At 40.8% G+C, this 14803-nt stretch overlaps 1 protein-coding gene across 1 annotated transcript in view; it reads right to left on the bottom strand.

The window, feature by feature from the left end:
* The window catches only part of col24a1 (collagen type XXIV alpha 1), a gene marked incomplete at its 5' end in the record, with an annotated part of 91777 nt that overhangs the window by 21769 nt on the left and 55205 nt on the right, over positions 1-14803 (bottom strand). The window contains 10 exons of the mRNA XM_084473560.1: positions 199-252; positions 7077-7130; positions 7417-7524; positions 8098-8151; positions 9406-9513; positions 10281-10334; positions 11082-11135; positions 11371-11424; positions 12096-12149; positions 12538-12591. Coding sequence (XP_084329686.1) covers positions 199-252; positions 7077-7130; positions 7417-7524; positions 8098-8151; positions 9406-9513; positions 10281-10334; positions 11082-11135; positions 11371-11424; positions 12096-12149; positions 12538-12591 — 648 coding nt within the window. The remainder of the gene's footprint in view (positions 1-198; positions 253-7076; positions 7131-7416; positions 7525-8097; positions 8152-9405; positions 9514-10280; positions 10335-11081; positions 11136-11370; positions 11425-12095; positions 12150-12537; positions 12592-14803) is intronic.

Below are 14803 nucleotides of genomic sequence, written 5' to 3'. Positions count from 1 at the left end.
ACACACACACACACACACAATTTAAGGTATCAAAGTGAAAAAACAGGATGGAGACTGGTAAAGTACAGACACACACACACACACACACACACACACACACACACACACACACACACACACACACACACACACACACACACACACACACACACACACACACACACACACACACACACACACACATATGCGCAATGTTACCTTTTCACCTTTAGGCCCTGGGGTTCCAATGGGCCCTTGTTTACCAGGATGACCCTAAACCAAGAGGAGGAACTATTGGTTATTTCAACCAGAAATGCCGTCATAGGTTTATTGGTTTAAGCACGTAATGCAGAACCTTTTGCAGTATTTATTCTAAGATGTCCATAAAAAGCCCACAAGTATGTGGTTTTTGGATTTTGGACTTCACAAATATATGAATGTAACCTAGACCAGGTCAGATAGTCAGAGGGCCAATTCTGAAAAGGGCTTCCATTAAGACTTTTGCGGACATGTTTTGGTACAAGCTGCCTGTCACCCTATTTCATTAGTTAGAATACACCCATAGGTAAGATATTGAGGTGGTTGTCAAGCTGAAAAAATATTTTTGTGACTTTTACAAGCAATTTCAGGCCAATTTTTAGGTCCTTTCCTGCTCAGTAACTATGTAATAGTTGTATGGGTATGTTTTTCCCCATCCAAGCAGTGGCACTCAGGTAAGCAGCCAACAGAAGGCCCCAGGGACCATGTTCATGTGCTCAGTCTGAGTCCTGGTCAGGGACACAAAAGAAGAGTTTACTGTTTTGATAATGAATACCTTCACAATACAAAACATGTATTACCCCAAAGGGCATAATATAAATCTAATCTACAAAACCGGAAAAACAATATCATGCCAAATAACGTGACCCAATACGGTAACACTTTATTTGGAGGTATCTACATAAGAGTGACTGTCATAACTATGACCTGACACTGTCATGAACTTGTCATTAATGTTATGAACGTCTTTAACGTGAATGTCATTAACGTATATGACTTCGTCATTGAGTGTCATCCGGTTGTTGTTATGATAAGCTGACATTGTTTGGGATGTCTTGATTATGACAAGTTAAAATGAATCAAAGTGACATTACCAAAAGTTGTCTTGGTTGACATTACATTTGTTTTGGATGTCTTTATAATGACAACTTGACATTAACCAGGATGGCATTACCAGAGGATGTCTGTCATGACAACTTGACATAAACAGAAAATGCACCTCTTTTTGTATTCATTAAATGTTGACATAATGTTTATTATAATGTGATGTGCAAGGTTACTGGCTGTCATGACACCATTATGACAATGTAACAAATAAATTCTTTTACCTCAAGTAAAGTGGTACCATTTTGATTTGTCATTATGATATCATGAAGGATAGACTGGCTGTCATGACACCATTATGACTGTAACAAATACATTGGTCTGCACTGTGTGGAAGAAGGACTGGACCACAATGGAGGCTGGTTGTTCACATTTATTTAGATCTGCATGAGATGCGTTGCTAGGTTGCGCTGTGCGGAAGATGGACTGGACCACAATGGAGGCTGGCTGTTCACATTTATTTAGATCTGCATGAGCCAAAAGAAAAGTGTCACTGAGCATCTAGTACCCCATACACAGGTCAGCATTCCCCTCCTCAGTAAGGTTAGTGCAAATCGCTAATATATAGAAATATATATTTAACAAAATAATATGAAAATAAATAAAATAAGATAGAGCAGAAAGAATTTTCTGCTTTCCAACAAACATAAATATGACCAGCATTGATATTACATATAGAACAGATAAAACATTCATACCTGCATGAGCCAAAAGAAATGTGTCACTGAGCATCTAGTACACCGTACGGTCAGCATTCCCCTCCTAGCAAAAAAACACACGGGGAAACCCTGTAGCACTCGGACGCACGTGTATACAATAAAACTATTAAAATGTGCCTTTACAAAGTGTAGGTTGAAATGACAGCGCTGCTGCATGTTCACAGCCTTAATTCTAACACCTTAAGTTGCACATTACACATTTTCATTGTTAACAAAACTAATTACATGCTCAAATATGACCACAAAACCAACAACATCCCTCACCTTGGTTAGCGCAGACTGAGCTTCGCGCTGCATTCATAGACGTCGCAAAACACAGACAAGCATTCCATTCTTCATGTGCCAACCACAACTGGTTGGTGAGGGCAACTGTTGATGGGTCACTAGTGACTCTTTCCAAACATTTGTTTGATACTGGGCCCTCATGTGTTGCAGAGACAAGGAATCCTGAGTTGGTGGTAAAGTATCCACATTGGCTTTCACTTTCTGAAACAGGACACAGCGAACTTCATGGATTGAAGTGCTAGTTGTTTTTGGATCATAAAGTTTGCAGACAAACTGTTCTGCTGAGGATATAATAGCTGGACTTGGTACTTCGTCATCATTAAAGTTGTGGAGAATATGAGGGCCCTGGTGAAACACTTTTCACACTGTCCTTTTTCCTATTCCAGTGAATTGACTGGTAGTGTCACATCCAGTGAGTCTACTCAAAGTCTACTCAAACATCAAGGGGGGCTACAGGGTCAGGCCACTACCACACCTAGCCCAGTCTGACCACCTGTCACTGCTTTTGGTTCCTGCATACACCCCCCTCCGAAAAACTGCTTCTACCATCACAAGGACTGTTCATGGCTGTTCATTCATCAAATATGGCACGATGGAGCCTCTCAACAGTTGCAGGACTGCTTTGACAGGACCTGCTGGGACATATTCGAACATCCAGACCTGGAGGTGTTTAAGGACAGTGTATTGTGTTGTATTAAGAACTGCATAGACACAGTCTATGTCAAAGTGGACAAACGCATTTGGGTCTATCCCAACCAGAAGCCCTAGATGACTAGGGAGGTCCAGCATCTGCTAAAGGAGAGTAACATTGCCTTCAGATCAGCTGATGGGGCTCTGTACAGCGCAGCACGCTGCAATCTCAGGAGGGTCGAGGACCATCTGGACAGCAACAACAGCAGGCAGGTGTGGCAGGGAATCCAGCACATCACCAACTACAAGACCAACCCCGGGGCTGCTGAAGGGGATGTCTCGCTGGCGGATGAGCTGAACCACTTCTTTGCCCGTTTCGAGAGGCAGCAACGCTACATCCAGCAGCCAACAGCGACATCGTCTTCACGGTAGAGGAGCATGAGGTGAGATGTACGCTGTGGGCTGTCAACCCACGGAAGGCAGCTGGACCCGACAGCATCTGCAGACGCGTGTTGAAGGACTGTGCGGACCAGCTTGTGGGGGTCATTACTAAGATCTCCCAGTCCACTGTCCCATCTTGCCTGAAGTCCTCTGTGCTTCTGGTTCGGAGTCACATCATGTCATTAACCCCCCCCCCACCTTTGATCCACACATGTTTGCTTACAGAGCTAATAGGTCTACTGAGGACGCCGTGGCCACAGCCCTCCATGCTGCGTTGTCCCACCTGCTGCAGTAAGGGAGCTCTTCATAGACTTTAACTCTGTTTTTAACACCATCCTCCCCCACAGACTGGTGTTCAAACTGTCTGACATTGGAATACCACACTCCACCTGCCTTTGGATTAAGGACTTTCTAACAGAGCGCACTCAGAGGGTAAGAGTGGGCCCACACACCTCCACGGCCCTCAGCCTCAGCACTGGCACCCTGCAGGGCTGCTTGCTGAGTCCCCTGCTATATACCCTCTACACCCACGACTGCACTCCCGCCCACCATAGCAACACCTTCATCAAATTCGCCGATGACACCACAGTAGTGGTCTCATCCCCCTCAAGGGGGGATGAGACCGCCTACAGAGACGAGGTGGAGTGTTTGGTGGGGTGGTGCAGAGCTAACAACATGTTCCTCAATACATCAAAGACCAAGGAGCTCATTGTGGATTATAGGAGGAAGAAGACTTTACTTCCTTAGCATTTTCAGGAGGAACAACATCCCTCAAAAACTGCTGGTGTCCTACCGCTGCTCAATAGAGAGAATACTAACATACTGTCTCTGTGTGTGGTTGTTAAGCTGCACTGTGGCATAGAGGAAAATGCTCCGGGGGGTCATAAAGGCAGCATAGAAAATCATAGGCTGCTCTCTTCCTTCTCTGGAAGAACTTCGCAGCCTCCGCTGCCTCAAAAAGGTCAAATCCATCCTGCAGGACTCATCACACCCGGTCGTAATCTGTTTGAACTACTGCCATCAGGCAGGAGATACAGGTCCATGAAAACTAGAACAAACAGACTACAAAACAGTTTTTACCCAACAGCTCTAAATGGTGATACTAAAGCATAGTTGTTACCACTTTTACATTTATGAATGTGGATGTTTGTGTGGGTGTCGTATGTGCTTTTTAATTCCTATAGTAGTACTATATTTATAGTTTTTATTAATTTATTTATGCATACTACCTCAATGATGTACTGAACTGATGTTTTTGCACTGAACAAGGACTGCACTTAAGTTTGGTGTATTATATTAACAGAATGTAGCAATATGCGGGTATCTGCTTCTTCATGTGCAGCCCGTAGGTTAAAAACATCAATCTCCAGCTGCCGATGCCACTTTATCATCATCAAATCCCCCACTTTTTACTGTTCCTTTTGGAGAAGCCCATCTATGTTAACCTCTCTGCCACTGTCCATGGATACAATGATGCAACGGAAAATATCCCTGTCAGGAGTTTTCCAAGTTTGCTGTTCTGTAAAGATTTGAGAATGTTTGGAGTATTCTCTTAGTGAGGCTGTTATGGAAGTCTGTGTTCATTGTGCTCATTCTTTTTTTCACCAGCTCAGTTACCATTTGTTTCCCAGACTTTGCAGCATGTGTGAGGTCATTCAGTATATCTTCTGGAGCAACATCACAGGTTGTCAAAGACACCAACCCATACATATTCTCCAGTTGGAAGACATATTATCTCTGGAATTGGTCTACAAGTTGAATGACATCATCATTATCCCTTCTGAGTCTTGATGGAAGGCAGTCTTCGTGGTTGTGGTTGCTAAAGACGCACGTTCATTGTAGGTAATGGACCAACGATTTCTAGCTGTCTCATTTCGAGTGATGCCTACCAATCCTCTAGCAACCTTTCCAGTTGTGTTGATGCGCTTGAGGCAATGATCAAAAGGCACCTTGTTGAAGCCTCTTTGGCTACAAAATGACCATCTAGGAAGCCCTGGTAGACCCGTGGTGTCGTTTGTGCCAGATGTTCCATGTCTGCTATGAATACAGCACCCCATTTTGTGTAGTGGGTGTGATAATATGCAGCAAACCAGGGCATCATGCTCTTGAAGGCCGACATGTAAAGCTTCCAGTCACCACATCTCAGTGCCCGTGTGAATACCAGGAGAATAGACACATGGTCCATGTATTGTTGCCGGTAAATGTTGGTTTGTCTTCATTAGCCTTGTCAAACTCAGCAAGGAGATCCTGAACCTCTCCAACTTTCAGAAGAAGATTTTTATAGCATGCTGCAGCTGCCTCAATTTCTCCACATCGTATGTGTTCTGAGAATGCATCTGCCAACTCAAAGCAACTTTTGTCTATTGTTCTATCATTGTCATCCACCCATTGCAGAAAAGTTGCCCACAATATTCTCCACAGTGCTTCAAAGGCAAGTTTGTGGGCACTGGCTACATGGTTCCATCCCTTTCCCTTCATGATGTTTTCAGCTGTTCTTTCCAAACACACCACTTTCCTCAAGAATGTCCCTCAGTTCAGAATCAGCACAATATTCTCCACAGTGCTTCAAAGGCAAGTTTGTGTGCATGGGCTACACGGTTCCATCCCTTTCCCTTCTTGATGTTTTCAGCTGTTCTTTCCAAACACACCACTTTCCTCAAGAATGTCCCTCAGTTCAGAATCAGCAAGATGCTGGCCAATGACCTTTGAAAAGTTCCTCTGCACATGAACGCCACCAAGAGAATAATAATATCCTCACACTCTCTGCTTCAGTATTGCCACTGAAGCATCTTTGTTTGGTTTCTGAGTGGATCACTAAAATGTCATCTGACATAAGCTGAGTGCTTGGCTATCTAACAAACTGGTTAACACTTTTAGCAAGCAGACTGTAAAATAGCAAATAGCAAATAGCAAATAAATTCTAAACATAACATTTCCATTACACATATGCACAAAAATGTACCTATTAGTAAGTAACCTAGTAATTATGAAAGTACAATAGCCTAGCAATCTGTCTGGGAATTATAGTTAGTTGGATAACAGTTTAGCCTACCTGTTTCTGGCAACATTCGATGGTAAAATCTTGAGGTGAATGTTTTTGTAGACAAATAGACCAAGTTAATCTGTTGTGGGAAATTCACTCCTTTATAAAGTTTTGTTCAGACTTTGACACCTGCTGTGATCATCTTCACTGGATATGCTGCCTCAGGCCAAATCACATCTGTGCTGACACAACAGTGCCCCTTGTGGTGTGATACTCTTGTGGTATTTATTGATTATTATTTTTTAAAGATCATGCTTGCACATAAATGGGATTATATTGCACATTTGCCCAAAATAACAGGAGGTAACATGGAAGAATATTTTTTTTTTCAGATTTTACCACTTTTAAGTATATGGTGTTAAAATGGACAAAAAAACTTTTTCTAAGCTGACAACCTGGCTAGAACACATGTTAAGGGGTTCAATATTAATACTGGATAGGTTGTATGCTTGTACCATAAAGTGTCAGACAAAGTTTTTATTTCAGTTTTGGCCCCCTGGCTAATATAATGGATGTCAATTGATGGCCAGCTGCCCAATTTCGGAACATGTCTAGATCGCAAGCGGAGGTCAGTTGAAAAATCACGGCTGATTCACATATTGACATAGACAATGTCAACAATTAACCGGGTTCTAAACAAACGGGCAAATCGTTTAAGGGCATACCGGATTTTCACATGTTTGTAGCCACCCTTTAAATACCATTAACACTCCAAAATCAAGTCCACATGACTACAGTTTTTTTCTTTGTATGAAATTTGATTTACTACAGTGCGCGTGTGCGACTATTATGTAAGCATGATTCCAGTTTGAAATCAAATTCAAGTATCCACTCACTGTGTATCCTGGCAGTCCCGGCTGGCCTTCTGGACCCATGACACCTAGCTGACCCTGCGAGGGGGCGAGGAAATGCAAAAAACACACTCATCAACCCTGGCTCTCCTTGTTTTCTTGCCGTTTTTCTTTACTTTTACACTTCCGTGGCTAAATATAACAATGATATTGTGGGAGGCAGTAGCGCAGACACCGGACATATAGCGGAATTGCTGCTGCTGTCTGCTGAATAAGGGGGATCTTCCTAGATATGAGGCTTCTACCACCTTCTCTCTTCTCTCTGTTTCTCAATCAACAGATTTAATTTGAAGAAGATTATTTGTCATCAGTAAGTGGCACTTACTGGTGGTCCTCTGGTCCCCCTTGCCCCCTTCAGCCCGGCCCCCCCGGGCTGGCCGATGTCCCCGGCTGAGCCCAACTCTCCAGCCATACCTGGGGGTCCCTTCTCTCCCTGAAATCACACAAGAAGAGGAGACAACCTTGAAAACATGCAGGATGCAGAGGCATGAAGAGAAGGTAGTAAGGTACTAAACAAGCATCCTTCCGAGGCAGGACTGGCAAGAATCCCATCCTGTTTTCCCCTCAGTAGAACAAGAAGCTAGTGAAGACAGTATTTATTTCCCCTGGGCTTAAACTTGGCCTGGATACTGGACAAAAACGATTTATGTTCAAATATGAAAGCCCAGGAACAAAAGGGAAAGCAGTACATCACCCACACCCACGCACAGGCAAACAAACCCAAACATCTAAACACACATGCACACACACATACACACACACACACACACACAGACTGCTGTTGTGTTTCTCAAACGTTCCCGTGGAACATTGGACGGTTGACAGATAAGGTTAGGGGCTAAACTTGTACCAAACCACACACATGTTAAAGCTGTTAAATCCTTCTGTTACTGCCACTTACTGCATGTTGATTTTGTTGTCGTTTTTCATTAATCTAACAATTTCATTATGAAATCTGATGAGAACAAAAATAATATTCATTATAATGATTAGGATGTGTGTTTACCTTCTTTCCATTTCTTCCTCGATTTCCTGTTGGTCCCAGTTTTCCCTCCAGACCCTGCGTGACAAAATCATCTGCATCATGATCAGGTAGAAACAGTTTTAACAAGGGAGGAGGATTACTTCACAGGTAGAAACCGTTTTAACAAGGGAGGAGGATTACTCCACGGATAGAAACAACAAGCATTGTTTGCGTGATTGCGTGATTTTGTCACGCAGTTTTCCCTCCAGACCCTGCGTGACAAAATCATCTGCATCATGATCAGGTAGAAACAGTTTTAACAAGGGAGGAGGATTACTTCACAGGTAGAAACCGTTTTAACAAGGGAGGAGGATTACTCCACGGATAGAAACAAATTTAACAAGAGAGGAGGATTACTCCACAGATAGAAACACTTTTAACAAGGGAGGAGGATTACTCCACAGATATAAATAGTTTTAACAATGGAGGATTACTTCACAGAATCTGTTAGAATCTGTTAGATAGAATCTGTTTTAACAAGAGAGGAGGACTAAAAAGGTTTAGCTTCAGGGCTACTCTGTACTTTTAAGATGAAGGCATGCATGCGTCTCTCAAACATCAATCAAGCGTCATCCCTTGGCACTAGAACATTCCATAACAAATACAATATTTTGTTTTGCTATGCCAAATTTATGGTGTGACTTTCAACATATCCCTTGTAGAGGGATATGTTGAAAGTAACCTTGAATTAATTCCATTGAATGCTTTTAACCATTACTTCTTATGTTGACTAATCCTTGAAGTAGCAGCGGTTAATATGCTCCTTCTAAAACACCTTGCTGAAGTTGTGGCCCTAAGCTACTATATCCCTCTAAGTTAACAAATGTTGACTTAGAGGATGATTGTTTGACATGTGTCAAACAGAGGTTAGCACTTTGTGCAGTGCCAGTGAGAGGGGCAGCAGCAGTTTGCTTTGGGGAAGACTGACCCCTACTGGAGCACATGGGCACTATCACTTTGAAATGAATAAACTTTAGACTATTGAGTTGCTGCTTTGGCAGGAATGTGAAAGAAAAATTCTCGCGAACATGATGAATTTCTGTCATGATTTGTTGGTTCTCATGACCCTTTGACAATAATCATGATTCTAGTCAAAGAATCTGTCAAACTGGTATCGCAGATGTCTGCGAGAGCCCCTTTTTCAAAGCCAGAAAAAATACATTTAAAGTTAAAATGATTGGAGGCAATGTTGCGTTCGTTGTATTTCAATGAATTGCAATTCCTAACAGGAAAAATCCATGTTCATAAAATAGATGTGAAGAAGTGTGATGGAGAAATGTATAAACCCACTCTGAATCCCTGTTTTCCAGGGCCTCCAGCAAGTCCTGGGGGCCCGGGGTCTCCCTCAACCCCTCTGTCCCCTGGTTTTCCCATGGGCCCTCCATCTCCTGGTTCACCCTGAGGAGAGCAGCAGGTGAGGGAATAAGGAGACCAAGAAAATGAATGGAAAGAGATACAAAAGAAACCAACTGTGAAGCAAACAGTGTCAAAGAGATGCCTTTATGAGTTTACAGAAGGAGGGCCCACAACCATTGGTATGGTCAAACTCAGAATTGAAAATGTAATATTTGTTATAATGTACTTCAACATCATCATGTATATATCATCAGGTGTATATATTTTTTCAATAACAACTGTTCAGGTGATAGATCATTTGAACAAAGCAAGAAGTTTTATTACAATGGCAGTAATTTAGCAGAAATTACAATCAAACTGAACATAGCAAATATTCAGGATCTATAATATGTGGATATTGTGGTTATAGTTATTCTAAATCTATATTTTTAATGACTTTATCAATTCTCAAGTAAGTCATAACATGTCATGTTCATGTGATCATTCTTCTTGGCCAGGCCATGCTCGTAAAAGAGATTTTTTTATCTCAAGCAATTTGCCTGGTAAAATAAAGGTAAAATAAAATAAAAAATAAAAAATAAAATTCTGACTGGACCATCTTGGTTCTGAACCCTAGCAGCTGGCATTTATAACCAAGATGGCCACAAGGGGAATCTACCAGAATCTGTTTGTACAGTGATTAACCTTTTTTGATTCCTCAGTGTGCCTTAATTTACACCTGACACACTAGGATGAACTTCATGTAATCCCCCAACTTATTCTTAGATCCTTATCGCAACAGAAACCAAATTAACATTTGTAATATTTACCTTGGCTCCATCTTTCCCTTGAGGGCCATCTTCACTGGGGGACCCAGGGGGACCCTAAGACACAGAGTTATAAGAAATAAGACCTGTTTCTGGATTTCTTCTTGATGGCAACTGTTGATGCTACAATGATATTCACTGAATATATGGTTTAAACCCTTTTCTTTCTTGGCATTTGCATGGAGTTATTATAAATATGCGGTTCTTATCCAATAGAATCCAAGAAGGTCATGACACTCGACCAGACATTATTTAGCCCATAAATTCATTCCATCAATACCAAAAATGAATGACGTTTCCCAGTTGGATCCTAAACAAAATATCATAATCTTCATCTCCATATTATAGGTTAGGAAGAAGCCTTCCAGTACATATACAACATATCACATCCAGAAGGAGAAAGCAAATTAATAAATCAGGAGCAGAAGAAACTTTGGCATCACCATATCCTGTTAGGGAGATCCAAAGTCGAGCATACATTTGTGCCACAGAAGCTGCAAAAATTACAATTATTATTATTGCTCTTGTTTTTAATAGGCAGCTTTATCTCCAATATTAATCTGTCCATGATGGGAAAACACTCGTCTAAGATTGTGTGAACAAGGATAAATATTAATGACCATCTCTTCCAACTCCGCTAATGGAGGCAAACAGAGGGAGACAGCATACAGAAGCAAAGGGGAGAGAAAAGGTTATAGACACAATGGAGAGAGGGGAAGAGAGAAAGAAAAAGAGAGTGAGAGAGATCGATAGATAGAGAAATGAAAGGTGGGTTTCCACACAGGGATGGAGTGGACTGCTCACCCGTATTCCCTGCTGGCCCTCCTCCCCCTCGGCTCCAGGAGTCCCAGCAGCTCCCTGTAGGAACAACACAGCTGACTGATCACCAGCTCACATAGTCAACACACAAAAGGATGCACACAGATGTGTGTACATACTCAAATACATTACCAACAAAGAGGAAAACACACACACACACACACACACACACACACACACAGATACAAACACACAGACACTCAGACACAAACACACATAAGCTAACCCTGAAGAAGTCCATTTAACCAAGGACTTCATAGTCCCACACTCTGACCTTAAATCCCGGCTCTCCGATGGCCCCTGGCTCCCCCTCCCCACCAGGGCCCCCCTGGAGACACAATGATGGAGAAACACAGTGCTGAGGTTGTTGTTTTTTTTCAGAAAAATGTTTTTCATTAATCACTAAACAGAAAATACAAAAGGACAAACATTGAGGGAGTTGAGAGTAAAGACCAGCAAAAGACCAAAAAGGTTAATGGATTGGTGAGTAAGTCTATCTAGTAGGCGTGGGCGATATGGCTGAAACACATATCATGATATAACTTGATCATATTGATCGATACGATATCGAACTATTGATAATTTTAATTACCTAAAAAGACTATGAATTACCATGCTGGATTTAAACACTTCTGTTTAACACTTAATACGACCTTCCACTGTTCTTCATTGATCAATGCTCCAATGTCGATACAACAATGAAAAACACTCTAATATTGTAAATAAGTATGGAACCGTATTTGAGTATCAAACCCACCCCATCAACGCAGATTCGGTGGTCCAGTCTCTTATCGATATATATATATTGAACATGTTTTATATTGATATTGATCAAAAGTCTATCACAATACGATAATTTATTGTTTTATTGCCCAGGCCTACTATCTAGTAGTGGTTGTTACAAATGACATGGAAGGTCTGCTGGATTGTGTGGAGTTGCTCTCTCTGACTCTATGCTAATATATAAATATGAATAATAGGGAAAGATAAAGATATTACCTCAAGTCCTGGCTCTCCATCAGGTCCTGTGTCCCCTTGAGGTCCCTTGGGGCCCTGAAAGATAAAAGAGCAACATTGAGACCAATACCTGAGTACTATCTTATATTCTTCCCATTTTCTAAAGCTTCAAATTGTAAAAAACAAAATGATTTTGAAATTACTTAGACTTGAGAGTGTTTTAAATTAAAAGAAAAACAAACATGTCTTTTGACAATGACAACCTTTGCAATTGGCCCCTGTTGAAAGACCTTTGTTCTTTAAATAATCAGATTGTTTCCCAAGGAAGTGTAAAAGTAAAGAAAAAAGGCAAGATCATTGTCTCCTAAATTATCCTTGGAAAGAGGCAGAAGGCATCCCGGGCTCCTCACATGATGTGTGTATGCAGACATTAAACAAGGGTTCCAAACAATATTGGTGAGCTGCTGCTTCAGAGAGGACTTACGGGTTCACCCACTGGTCCCTTCTCTCCAGCACTGCCTGGTATTCCAGCCTTTCCCTGTTAGAACACAAACATAGACAGAAAGGTTTATTTTTTATCATAACCATTTAATTTGAAAGTACAATAAACCGATAAAAGATAAATATCCCAAATCAAATCAAGCAAATGTTATATTAAGAAATGTTTTGACTTCAACTGGGTTATTATATAATGCCCTGTGGTGGAAGACACTGACACATGAGCCCAGTTGCGATTGTTGTTATAGTATTAAATCTCGTTGCCGTTTCAAAGTGTATAAAGGGCATCTTCTTCTTTGATGTGGTTTGCCTAGTCTATTTCCTGGATAGGATGTTAAGGAATAGGCATGTTTAATTGGCTTTCCTGTCATATGTAATCACTTGGCTATACTTGATAAAACAACTGTGTTGCCAAGTGTCAAAAAGGTAGCTCTCTTCTTTGATACTTGAAGGGAAAAAGTAAATTTTTACGAGAGAGGTTTGGAAACGGCCCTATGGCCCCATAGTTGGACAAGCTTTGTCAGGCACGGTTACTAACATGTGCTTCACCTTAATGTAGAAGCCTCCTAACTTTTATCAAATATATTTAAATATATATAAAACATTATATTCATAAATATTAACAAAATAAATAGAATTTCAAATAAAACCCATTTCACAATGTGACACATGCAAAATGGTCAATAGTTGTGAGGGGAGACATTCATTATTATTTATGCCAAAAACACAATGAAAAATATGCTGATTTATGTTCTGACTTTTCCCCACAACTGTCACCAGGTGGCATAATGGCTTTACAATAAATTATTGCAAAAATACAACTAAAATGAAACAGAAAATTACTAGTATCAACATGAATTGACCTGCAAGTCAAACGCCTTCACTTAGTAATAGGACATGTCTGTACCTAGGAAATATCCCCTGTGTGTGTGTGTGTGTGTGTGTGTGTGTGTGTGTGTTGAAGGTCTGTGGATAAACAAGTGCACAGCGAGGCATGTAGTTGCCAACAGGCCCTGGGTTTGTTGCCATTTGCTTGGTTAAGCATTGGCTCCACAAAATAATGCTGATGCGTCAAGGCCGATACGTTGGATGAGATGAGCAGCGGAACAGCAGCTCTCAGCTCTCAAGGAATAGCATGTTATCAGGGATGACATGAAATGCAGTCGAAAGGGGTTGGATTGAATCCATCGCTTTCTTTGACAAAAATATACAAATCTTACAATCTGCTATTGCATATTTGAAGATCTGACATATGACAGGCCTGTCATAGGCAATGTTTCCCTCACCTGTTAAACGTAAATTACTTAAACCCCTCTGTTAAAACATAGCTCAACATATCCCTTTATTGTCTCCTTAATGACAAAAACTGACGAAAGATGAAAAAACAACAACTCTACACATGCGTCGACATTGTTGCCTAGAAACGAGTAGGCCTATGTGGAATAGAGATTTGTTTTGTCTTTGTTGCAAAATTTGTTAATACAAAAAAATGATGATGGATACTATAATTTACTTATTATTATATCGTTAAAGGATAAGTTGAGGATTTTTGAACTAGGACCCTATTTTCAAATAATTTTGCGTCTAATGCGTCTAATGTCTGCAAACATTTTTGAAATAGCTCCAGTATTAAGCGAGTGCTTTGAGATGTATATTTACAAACGTTTTTACATTTTCATAACCAGGTATTTGGTAGGGGTGTAGTAGCTACATCCCTCTGTGATACGATGTGGGTTTTTTACATGTTTAGATTCTGTTATCAATCACCTTAAATTACATAATAAATAATTAATAGATTAACTGAATTTATTGAATTGATTTAATTAAATGACTTCATTAAAAGTCTCTACACAAAATGTGAACAGTTTTTACCATATATTTATATATTCAACCAGGATACTGGAGCACGTGCAGCAACACATGCATATTGTGACGCATACACTGAAATAATTACAGGCCACAGACTTCAGACTTCATCTCTAATAAGGTTTACTGGCCTCCTCTGCATGTAATAAGCAGGTGACACGAGAGGAGAGGAGGGTGTTCACTCTGTTCCTTGTAGGGGTGCACGATAATTATCGGGGCGCTAACAGAAATTATTACATCATTCCGATAAGTCCGATATCATGACGAATAGCCCCGATAACATAGCCTATATAATTTCAGTGCCCCGCTCCGACTAACGCTAAATTAAAGGTCTTATCGTAACCCTAAAAGTACACATCATACAATCAATTACAATACATGAGTTC

The sequence above is a fragment of the Micromesistius poutassou genome (genome assembly GCF_964030765.1).
Source record: "Micromesistius poutassou genome assembly, chromosome: 9".
Lineage (NCBI taxonomy): Eukaryota > Metazoa > Chordata > Actinopteri > Gadiformes > Gadidae > Micromesistius > Micromesistius poutassou.
Note: the sequence above shows the minus strand (reverse complement) of the source record. Positions and strands in the feature narration are given on the sequence as shown.